The 11,997-nt window shown below is 45.3% G+C and overlaps 1 protein-coding gene across 4 annotated transcripts in view; it reads left to right on the forward strand.

Annotated features, from left to right (window-relative positions):
• The window catches only part of MYLK (myosin light chain kinase), a 356,584-nt gene extending 345,271 nt beyond the window's left edge, over window positions 1–11,313 (forward strand). For all 4 annotated transcript variants that reach the window (XM_006259414.4, XM_059727477.1, XM_014599482.3 and 1 more), the window contains 4 exons: window positions 781–904; window positions 2,218–2,347; window positions 7,598–7,714; window positions 9,118–11,313. In XM_006259414.4, the coding sequence (XP_006259476.3) occupies window positions 781–904; window positions 2,218–2,347; window positions 7,598–7,714; window positions 9,118–9,365 (619 nt within the window). In that variant the 3' untranslated portion in view covers window positions 9,366–11,313. The remainder of the gene's footprint in view (window positions 1–780; window positions 905–2,217; window positions 2,348–7,597; window positions 7,715–9,117) is intronic.
• Window positions 11,314–11,997: the final 684 nt, after the last annotated feature.

Genomic DNA, 11,997 nt, shown 5'->3' on the forward strand with positions numbered 1-11,997 from the left:
GCCTCACAAAAACCAGAGCTTCACACATGTTTTAGTAATAATAGCAAATGTTTATTTTACAGTAACCCCCACAGGTTCCCATCAGGATTGGGGCCCCATTGCAGCAGACACTGAACAAACCTAGGGAAGAGAGAGCTCCTGTCCTGGAAGGTTTATGATCCAAAAGATACAAAGGTCAAAAAAAGTGAAAGGTCCATCTAAGCCTAGCAGCTATTTGGTCTAGCTCGGATAAAGCATGCCAGTGTCTGTGACCGACATACAAGGGAGTGTTGTGGATAGCATCTTGTCAAAACAGAAAACACAGAACAAAGAGTTATATACACATAACATACAGTTAAATAAATTGTTTAATTTATTTGATGGTGGAATAGACATGGTGTGCAAGAACGGGAAAGTTAGTAAGTATAAGGGCATACGGATAGGAAGGAGACGAGCAGGACTCTGAGTAGGCCTTATGGCAGAAATGAATGCTGTGGACTGTGACTGTGCTGTACTTGTCCTTCAGCTATGATGCATATTTCTTTTTGGACAGTACTTCATTGGTCCTTTAAAAATGTGAAGTGTTCCCCATAGAAAACCTTGTGAAGTCTTAGAATGGGCAGAGAATGTCACAGGCAGTAAGAATTTGCAGTTAATAAGCAATACCATGCAAGCTGGGTCACCAAAACTAGTGCAGTCTAGTGAGATCATTTGCTTAAAATAGAAAAGGCAAAGCAATGACATAAATGGTTTTATCCTGCATATTGGGCATACTAACTTTGTTTCTTTATGTAAAAACAGGAGTCGTTTAGATTGTACTAAGTGCCTTCAGCATCCTTGGCTGCAAAAAGACACCAAAACCATGGAAGCCAAAAAACTTTCCAAAGACAGGATGAAGAAATATATGGCCAGAAGAAAATGGCAGGTAATAAAGAGGGCAAGGAAGTGGGCTAGAAATCCTAATGAGTCTCGTTATTTCTAATTACCGTGATCCTGGAAGAACTTACTGCAGACAGCTCTTGCCGCTGCTAATGCAAAACCCCAGTTGCAGTCCTCCGAACATAAGTGCAGGAGACAGCTATGGTTTCTCTTGCTAGTTTAATGATGGGCAGGGGCAGGGGCACATCACAATTGTGCTGAAACATTTGACTCTAAGTATGGGTTTTCCCTTCCTCTGTTTATGGGGTTATGAGGAAGAGGGTGCTTTTTGTGTGCTTAAAAAGCTGAGCTGAGCAGTTATGTTGATGTTACCAAGCTGGTCTCTGGAAAGATGTACTAGGGAATTATTCTTCTAGCCCAGTGTCTCCCACTTCTTTGAGCACCAGCCTTCTCAGACATTTATCTGTTCCCTGCCAGATGGCTTCATTATTTCTTTTCTCTTGATGCTAGAGAAGCAGATGCCTCGTGGCCTGGATGAAATCTTTTGGCCACCATACAAAATACTGAACTACATGGGTTCCCTCGTGCCTTTGACCATGTCCTATTTATACATTTCTCAGGTGCTTATAAACAGACCTTACAAAAGGTACAGCACTTGGTGTCCATATTATAGAGAATGTCAGCAGAGAGTATTTTCATCGCTTGGTGATTGTTTTCACATCAGCTAATATGTCACTATAGAGGCTTGCTTAGGTGACTTCAGTTGCACCTTTATAATCATTATAAACTATTTATTTCAAGGTGAAATTCAGCATCCCACAAAGGGCCAGCATCATAGCTGGAATCATGGGAAGTTAGGGTAAGAAGGGACCTCAGGAGGTCATCTAGTCCAACCCCCTGCTGCAAGCAGGACTATCCCCAGTTGTATCATCCCAGCCAAGGTTTTGTCTACCTGGGTCTTAAAAACCTCTATGGATGGAGATTCCTGGGTAATCTGTTTCAGCCTCGGGCCTATCAATCACACAAGTTGTATTTAAGTTATAATTTAAGGACTTCAGTGACATTTAAATTGTGGATAGGCCTCGTGTGGGCCCTCTGTACAGGGATGTGTTTCATCCCCTGCTAAGGAGACATGTGGTCCATGGATCTGAATCCTTTGCAAAAGTTTGTGTCTGCATCTGAAAGTGGTAAATCAAGTCTGTCTCTCTAATCTTGAACAGGGTTTCTCATTAATCTGTCCACTGATTACAGTGGGCTTTGGATCAGACCTCAAGTTGCATGTTTGCAGCTATATAGCTAGAGATAAGGTGGATGCCTGTGGGAGCTGGACTGACTAGAAGCCTTTATGTTACTTTTCAGAAAACAGGCCATGCTGTCCGAGCAATAGGAAGACTGTCATCCATGGCCATGATCTCTGGCCTGAGTGGAAGGAAGGCCTCTGCGAGTTCACCTACCAGTCCCATAAACACAGAAAAGATAGAAAATGAAGGTAAGCCGCTTCACTGATGTGTAAGATGGAGTGGTGGCTTTATCTGTGCAATCTCCACTTCTTAGACCAACCAACGAGCAAGTTGAAAACTAACTTTTTGGGCAGCCTCTGTCACACAAAGTAGAAGCTAAACAAAATACAAGAGACCAGCAAAGTCAGTCACTCCTGTCAACTCTTGATGCTCCCTCATTTTTCTCCTTTAAAGAACCATGTCAGAAAGTCATAATTTTGTATGTAACAGGGCTAGTGGTGCTGTGGTCCCCTTGAGTGGACACACAACTCCTGCCTCCTCCCATTCCCCGGGGTGCCCTTCCCCACTGCTCGCCTGCTACGCCTTGATGTTCTAAACAAAGGTTGGGAGGCTGCCCAGGGGGAGTCCTGTCCACTGCCAACCTGCCTTCTGGGTGCCTTAAGAGTTGTGTTCATGGCCTCTGTCTGCCCTTGTTGCCATACCCATGATGGTACAGATGGTACACGATACATCTTCAGAGAGGTTGCCTGGCTCCACCACACTGGTTGGCCTTCTCAGGCTTCAATACCTTTGTAGGGGCTTTGGTTTTCCCAGCTTTGGCCCCTTTTCTCTGGCTTTGCCTTTCTTAGTCTAGGTCTGCTCCACCGGACCTTAGCTTCTGGGCTTCAGCCCCTCGTCTTGTCCCTTTTTGGGCTCTGGGCCCTTGCCCTCTTTTCACACCTCCTGGGCTCTGGGCCCTTCTGGCCCTCATTTCACCTTTCTCAGGCTCTGGGCGCCCTCAGCACCCCATCTTTGTCTTCTCAAGCTCCAACTCAAGCCGACCTGGCTTCAGGCTGCCTCTGTTGTCCCTTTCAGGCTCAGGCTTCAGCTCCCTTGGCCTCAGGCCACCTATGTTTTACACCCTGCCCCTGGCAGGTCTCTAAATCTCATTGTGCCCCTCAGGCACCCTACCGTGGCTCCTCTTCACCCCTTATAGCCACACCTGGTCCATCGGTTTAAACAAGAAAGGGGGAAAAAAAGGTAAGCTACCACCTTAACAAAAACCTCCCCCACTCTGGGTAGACAAATATTTGAGCAGACCGCCTCCCTGGGGCCTCTCACCTCTCTGCCCTCTGTGTGCTTCCATGTGGGGTTCATGCAGCCTCTCTCCAGAGATCTCAGCTCTCTGCAAGATAGCCATCCTCTTTCCCCCTCTGACAGGGGTCCTATCTACCGCTGCCCACTCTGAGCCAGGTGACGCTCTAGCCCACACAGATGTTCCTCTTTAGGTCTAACGGGCAGCTTGCTCTTCCCCCTTGCAGCTTGGGTCTGCTGCATTCAGCCCTTGCCTCAGCTGCTTGTCTGCTTACACCGTAGTTAGCCTGCCATGCTTTCCCCTTTTTAGGAACAGGAGCCTTTGGTTACAGTCTCCACCTGTATTGATCTGTTACTCAGAACGGTGCACTGCACACACTTGAGCAGCAAAAAATACTTGTTCTAATGTTTCGTTGTAAAGGTGTATTTATCAGCTGCCCTTGTTTCAGTCTGGGAGGATAGTGATTATAATTAGAAGCACTGAATGGGAGAATTTAGTTCCCATGCAAGTAATAGAGGAATCGTACCAGCGGAAGTAGGGCGCTGGCAGTATTCTGTGTCTGTTTCATAGACATTATATATTCATAGACATTAGGGCTGGAAGGGACCTCAGAAGATCATCGAGTCCAGCCCCCTGCCCCAGGGGCAGGAAGTCAGCAGGGATCATAGGATCCCAGCAAGATAAACATCCAAATGTCTCTTGAAGGCATTCAAAGTGGGTGTTTGAACCACCTCTGGCAGCAGTCTATTCCAGACCTTGGGGGCTCGGACAGTAAAGAAGTTCTTCCTTATGTCCAGCCTGAAATGGTCATGGAGGAGTTTGTTGTGCAGGCTGGGAATGATCCGGGGCCCTTTTTTCGCGCAGCGGGCTGTGGCCAGCAGCCCGGATATGCTGGGTCGGGGAAGGCAGGCGGCACGCTAGAATTAGGCACGGACACTTAATGGTTGTTTAAGATTGTTTACTTACACCGTAGATGGTCGCGGTGTAGGCTGGAAAACTTCCAGGAATACTTTGCTTAAGTCCCAGTTTAAGGACTCGGACAGAGCTCTGGATTCACTCAAAATTCACTCGCACGAAGTTTGCTAGGCTCCATGGAACTTTGCGCGCAGGGAAGGGTACGTCGAGGGATCAGGCGGCGACGGGGAGAGGCGAGAGGCTGATCAGACCCCTGTAGCCTTCTTGAGATACACGCTGGGTCCGATAGGCTCCGCAGCGCTTAGAGATCTTCACGAGACATGAAGTCTCCTCCTCCTGATGTTCGTGGAGTCCTCCAACTTGGGCGGAAACCACTCAAGCCTCTGATACGGCTAGCAAACCAATTGCTAACCGCCACGTGGGAATAATTTAGAACTGGCCAATAGCGGGACACAAATTTGCATGCGGGTGGCGGGAACTCCTTTGCACCGTGCATCTCCTCTCTGCAGCTCAGAAATGCACCCTGCAAAGAAAGCTACAAACGGCGGGAAAATAATTTAGCAGTGCCGAAGCACACACACACCAATTCACACCCTTGGGTTGTGACATTTGTGACCTTTCGATCTTGTCATCCCTTGGGGCGCTCTGGTGAACAAACGTTCCCCCAGATCCTGGTGAACACCCCTGATAAACTTGTAGGTGGCCATCAGATCGCCCCTGAGCCTGCGCTTTTCCAGGCTAAAGAGCCCCAGGGCTCTCAGCCTGTTGTCGTAAGATCTGTTTTCCTGACTTCTGATCATGCACGCGGCTCTTCTCTGGATGCTCTCAAGCTTCTCCACATCCTTTTTGAATCGTGGAGCCCAAAACTGGACGCAGTACTCCAGCTGCAGCCTCACCAAGGTCAAGTACAAGGGGAGAATGACGTCCTGGGATTTGCTTGAGAAGCATCTATGGATGCAAGCCAGCATTTTGGTCGCTTTACTAGCCGCAGCATCACACTGAAGGCTCATGTTCATCTTGTGGTCACTCACGACCCCAAGTCCTTTTTGTCCGTAGTGCTAGCCAGAGTAGCACTGCTGAGCCTATAAGCATGCTGTGGGTTTTTCTTCCCGAGGTGGTGAACTTTGCATTTTTCGGTGTTAAACAGCATCAGGTTCTTGTCTGCCCATTTCCTGAGCCTGTCAAGGTCAGCCTGGATTGCCCTCCTGTCCTCAGGTGCAGACACCTTACCCCAGAGTTTAGTGTCATCAGCGAACTTGGCCAGTCCGTTTCTGACTCCAGTGTCCACATCATTGATGAAGATGTTGAATAGTGTTGGCCCAAGGACAGAGCCTTGGGGGACCCCACTGGTCACAGGGCACCATGACGATTGACTTCCATCAACCACCACCCCCTGGGTCCAACCACGGAGCCAATTTCCCAGCCAGCAGATCATGGTGGACCCGAGGCCACAGTTGGCCAGTTTTGCCAAGAGGTGATTGTGGGACACCAGATCGAAGGCTTTTTTAAAGTCAAGATATATGACATCAATCACCTCGCCCTTGTCCAGGTGATAGGTCATCTGGTCATAAAAGGTGACAAGGCAAGACCTACCCACAACAAACCCGTGCTGGCTATCCCTCAGGATGTTGCCATCAGCCAGTCTGTTAAGGATGGCCTCCTTGATGATTTTTTCTAAGACCTTCCCCAGGATAGGGGTCAGGCTGATGGGCCTGTAGTTTGCTGGATTCACTTTCCTCCCTTTCTTGAAGATAGGCACCACATTGGCCTTCTTCCAGTCTTTGGGCACTACACCAGAGCGCTAGGAGTTCTCAAAGATCCGTGCCAGGGGCTGGGCTATGATGCTAGCCAGCTCCTTAAGTACCCTGGGGTGTAGATTGTCAGGGCCGGCTGACTTGAAGGTGTCCAGCCCCTCAAGGTGTTCCTTCACGAGGCCAGCATTGATAGAGGGTAAGGAATCTCCCTCACCCAGACCTCCCTGTCCTGTAATGGGCAGGGGCGCCCCCAGGGACTGGTGAAAAACTGATGCAAAGTACCCATTTAGCAAGTTGGCTTTTTCCTGGGCATCGGTATTCAATTGTCCCATCTGGTTTAGCAGGGGTCCAATACTGCCATTGCTTTTCCTCCAGCTTCCCACATATCTGAAAAAGGACTTTTTATTGTCCTTGATACTTGTAGCTAGTTGGAGTTCAGTCACAGCCTTGGCTTTCCTGGTTTGCTCCCTGCAGGTCCGGGCCAGTGCAGAGTATTCCTCCTTGGATCCTGTCCTCCATCCTTTGTTCCCAAACACGGTTCTGCCACTTCTCCTCAAAGGCCAGAATTTTCCAACATGAGTGCCCAAAGTTAGCCACCCAAATCTATATTTAGGGTCCTAAAAAAGTTACCTGATGTTCAGATATACTACATATAACAGTCATGCATGTCAGTCAGACCTGCAGGTGTTCAACAGTCTTGAGAACTGTATCACTCCTTTAGGTATCTGCATATGTCAAAGAAAATATAGAAATGAAGGTAAGAGACTTCAGTCATGTGTACAATGTAGTGATAATTTTATGTATACAGTGAGTTCTGCTAAGGATGTATGATGTGTCACTCAACAGCAACTCTTTTAAACAGAATCCAAGCTAGAACTTTTTGCCCCAATTGCCAGTAAAGGCCCAATGCCATGATCCGGACAAACTCAGGGGAAGGAGAAGAATTTACACTGTGTTGCCTTATACATACCTGCTCCTATTTACAATCTGACTTTGTGTAACTGTTAAAGACACATGAAAGCAAAAAGGAACTCTTCCACTCTTCCAGTCGGTATCTAGCAGTAAGAGAAATGAAACAATGGGTAGTTCTCAGCAATTGTTTGGTCATCCAAACCTCCGATTCATCACTAGAGATTTTCCTCTATAACATAACTGATGTTAGGGACCTGGTGACTGTCTATAAACTCACTAGGGGGGACCAGAAGGGTTTGGGGGAGACTTTGTTTCCCCTAGCACCTCCCGGGATAACAAGGAATAACGGCCACAAGTTGTTGGAGAGTAGGTTTAGATTAGACATCCGTGAGAACTACTTCACAGTCAGGGCGGCTAGGATCTGGAACCAACTTCCAAGGGAAGTGGTGCTGGCTCCTACCCTGGGGGTCTTTAAGAAGAGACTTGATGTCTACCTGGCTGGGGTCATTTGAGCCCAGTTTTCCTCCTGCCCAGGCAGGGGGGCGGACTTGAAGATCTACAAGGTCCCTTCTGACCCTACTTCTATGATTCTATGAAAACTAACCTTCCTTTTGTTCTCCTAGATTTCCTTGAAGAGGTGGTAGAGGAAAAGCCCCATGTAAAGCCTTATTTCACTAAAACCATCCTTGATATAGAAGTTGTGGAAGGAAGTGCTGCTAGATTTGACTGCAAAATTGAAGGTACTTTAAATGAACATGTGTCTTCATTTCTCTTCTCCCCCTACTCTGCCATCTCTGTGCCTCCAGCCTGCCTTTTTGCTGTGGTTCTCTTCAGCTTTACCAATATCTGTGCATTGCAGTGTGATTTTTTGAAATATGTATTTATTTTTGCAATAGTAGAATACATTTTGAGCAGCTTGGCGATATTCTGTGCTTGCCATGCAGAAGAAACTGGGTATTACAGTGCTGCACTTCATTGAACTGTCACAATGACCTTGAGGATGGGAGTAATAAAAATGAGATAAAATGTAATAATACAAACTGGAAAGTCATACACTTAGGGACTATTAAGCATTTCAGCTATAAGCTTGGGGCTCATCAGTCAGAAAAGACCAAAGAAGAGAAAGACCTGGGTTTATTAGTCACAAGCTGACTAGAAGCCACCAAGGCATGGGGGTGTGAAAGGGAAAGTGCAACCCTAGGATGTAGCAAGCAGTGCATTTCGAAGTGTCAGTGACATAAAAGACACTTGCAAGATCTCATTGTGGGTACGGGGTTATCTCTATTCAAGGAGAATGAATTCAGACTGGAACAAGTGTGGAGGAGGGCTGTCTTGTTTTCAGTATGAGTGATGGTGCCAAAAATATTATTGAGGGCCTCTAAAAGGGGTGGAAAAATTAGGAGGGATTTCTAAAACAACTCATGACAAAAGAGAGAAGGGAAAACATGCATCTGACAGGTGATCATTGGTGTAATATTATGGCAAAAGAGTAATAAATGCAGGAGGAAAGGGGATATACAGATTTTACATGTTCTGTTCCTAGGGTGAGATCCACACCCCCTCTCTGGCCCCTTTACAGAGTAGCACAAAAGGACTCTCAAAGGCCTGAATTTGGCTCCGAGAATATTTCTGCACAGGTATTGCAAAAGGCAACCAGAGTCTGCCTTTCAGGACCCCCTCCTCCCAAACTCACCATGGTGAACACAGCAAAGATTTTGAGTAGCTCTCGTGCCTGCGAGGCTGCCATAAGGTAAAGCTACGGACCAGAATCTAAGCACTGGGGACTGTAGAGAAAGACATTGTGTTGTGAAGGGCTGTGGAGGCTCGTCCTAAGAGTTTCAAGTCTTCTCTTGGTCGATGAATGAGTTGCTGTGAAAGGCTCTCTACTATATTCTAGTTAGAGTATAGGAAAAGGTGAGTTCCCATACCTACAGCCTTCATTTCACATTTGTATTATTCGTAGTATAGAGGCACCAGATAAAGGTATAGTTAAAATAGTAGATCATTTTAATGTACTTTAATTAGGGTTTGACAGACTTAGATTCAGACGTGCCGAAATCCATGTGAACCTAAGATAAGTAGGGATGAATGCGATTTAATATCTTGGTTTACTGCAACGGCCACTCTTTCCCCGCTGCCACAGGCTACCCTGACCCTGAGGTGATCTGGTACAAAGATGACCAGTCCATTAAGGAGTCTCGGCACTTCCAGATCGATTACGACGAGGACGGAAACTGTTCTTTGACTATTTCTGAAGTTTGTGGGGACGATGATGCCAAATACACCTGCAAAGCTGTTAATAGCCTCGGGGAAGCAACTTGCACCGCAGATCTCCTTGTGGAAACAATGGGAAAAGAAGGGGAGGAGGAAGAGGAGGAGGAGGAGGAATGAAACGACTCAACAGAAGAGACAGTTGAAAAAACACATTACAAAGACTTTATCTCCAAGGCTCAGAAAACCAAGTTATTAAAAGCACCTAGAGTGATGCTTAGGTCACCGGGGGAGGGTTGTTTCTTCAGCATGATCAGTTGATACCTGTTTGTTTTATTTATGGGCATTAGTTGGAATCGGCAGGCACTTTAAGTTGCTGTTGGGATTGGATTTAGTTTAAATAAATCAGTGAAGTTGCCCAGCCTGATTTTATACTGAAACAATCATATGGAAAGCAAATCCCTACTTATGCCCTGGATTCATAAAACCTGCATTTAGCGCGATTGTTTGGTTTACACGATCACTTCCATCGGCTAATACCGTAGCTGTGATGGCTCCCCGAGATCTGCATTTACCATTGGGCTAGATATCTTCTGTCAAACACACAGTCGACCGGTTTGGTCCGATGGCCATGGACTTCTCCCACAGTGAAGTCATTCCTTCACATAACTGCGAGTGAAGGCGATACTGTAGTTAGCATTGCAATTTGCACGTTGGGATGAAATGAAACAATCTGGGTCTTTCCTTCTGTTTCATTCATCTTTAATAGTGGGTTTTTGTGTCTTACCTTTAAGCATACATTGATTTTCTCTTCCAGTTTGCTGTTAATCATAGTAATACTGCTTATCCTAGATCTCCAGCAGCTTCTCTGAGAGAATATTTCTTTCCTTCCTTTTAACCAAGCAGTTCTAACTTGTCATCTTTCCCTTGAGGTATCTGTCACCTTGGTGAAGTCACAGACGTGTGCCTTAGGTAACAGATTGAAAATATATAGCACCACAAAACTTCCTATTGTGCTTGTCAGTTTAATAAAGATTCATGGTTCATATGTGTGCTGCTGTGAAATATAGGTTATTGCACATCCAGTGACTTGTGTGTCTGTGTGTGCAGAAAGCCAGCTTAGCTAAAAATGTCCTTTTACTTTATTTATGTGGCCGCTACGGAACAGATTTCAACTGATGATTAGCTGGAAACTACCAGAGGTTTTAAAATAGCCAAGAAAAAAAAAAAAAGAGTCTGGATGGTAAACTCCTTTATACCAAGCAATTTCCAAAGAATCGTGTGTGCCCTAAGAGCCTGACAGTCTACTGTCTGTGTTAAAGCTGTGTCAGGAAGGCTGCTGCCTTTTGAAAAAAAAAAAAGCAAAAAAACCAAACAAAAAAAATCTAAAAAACCTGATCTCTTCTCAGAGGCAATTAATGCACTCAGACTTAGTAACTTTGCTTTCCTTTCACAATAATGGCACTTTTTAATTCTTGTTGCTCATGGGTAATATCAGAGGCCATAAGCTGATATGCATAATCCAGTGACAATACAATTTCAGTAGCTGTACATCATTCCAAATGGGGTCATTTTCTTTTTCCACTTTGCGTGTGTTTTTGAAGTGCAAGGATTTTAAAGGGTACCTTAAAAAAAGATTAATTTAGAGCCTCAGAATAAAGTATCGAGTTACTTTAATGCAGATGTCTACAATATCAACTTTAGGATGTTTGATATGACCTAGTTTTATGTGTTTTGTATTATCTGCTCTTCTATGTGTTTTTAAAATAACAATTCAAACTCTGCTAATGTGGATCACACAATGGTTTTTATAACTGCTTTGCTCTCTGTTGCTAGGTTAATATTGCCAGCATGTCTTCTCTTTTTAAATGGATAAAGAACTCTTGTTATACTAAACACCGTATTGCCACGACTCCTTATAAGGAAAAGATTTTTAATCTGATTTAGAGCATAAGAGCTTTTCTCACAAGTTTTAAATATGTGTTTAGGCAACAAGGGGGTGTATTTTGTACCTTAATAAAAATATGCCAATGTTTTCCCAGTTTGTTGAACTATCAGAATTGTGAAAAATGAGAACACTACAGCTGTAGTTTACTCACGATTTCTAAATAAATAATACCACAGAGCATGCGAGTTGTATAATCTATCCAAGATGCTGTTTTATTCATCCAGACTAGGGAAGGGAAACAGTGATGTCTAATGATGCTCTCCTGCGCTGAGGGCTGTTTGGCACCGGAATGCAGTTGTGGGAGAGGGCAGGGAGGGGTAGCAATTTCATCTCACTAATCACATTGGTTTTTACCTATCAGCATAAATCTGGCTGCTAGGAGGCTGTTTAATGAATGCCGCTGACTGTAATCCCTAAAAAGCAGCTGTGAATTTGCAAAGCACAGGCCTGCTCCGTTCCATTAATTTCTAGCCCCAAAATATCCTCAGCACCTGAAGAGCAGGAAGGGAGCAGCCGGGTGCAGCTAGATATACTGCTGTTTGCCACCCGAGAGCCCTCCTATACCAAGGGACATTTTCAGCTGGTGACACACGGTGTTACTTCTTGTCACTGACACAACAGAAGAGAACCTGACCTCCATTTTAGACAATTCTATGTGTAAATGTATAAAAATCCTACACTTCTGGAAACCACAGAACCCAGCATATTTACCGGTATCATTTCCACTGCCCCTATTAAGAAAATAAGTAGTCAGTCCTCTAATATATAGTCATAGAAGCATAGAAAAGTAGGACTGGAAGGGACCTCAGTAGGTCATCTAGATCAAAGCTGCTCAAGGCAGGATCATCCTTGTCCAAACCATCT

Source organism: Alligator mississippiensis, chromosome 4, assembly GCF_030867095.1.
Source record: "Alligator mississippiensis isolate rAllMis1 chromosome 4, rAllMis1, whole genome shotgun sequence".
Lineage (NCBI taxonomy): Eukaryota > Metazoa > Chordata > Crocodylia > Alligatoridae > Alligator > Alligator mississippiensis.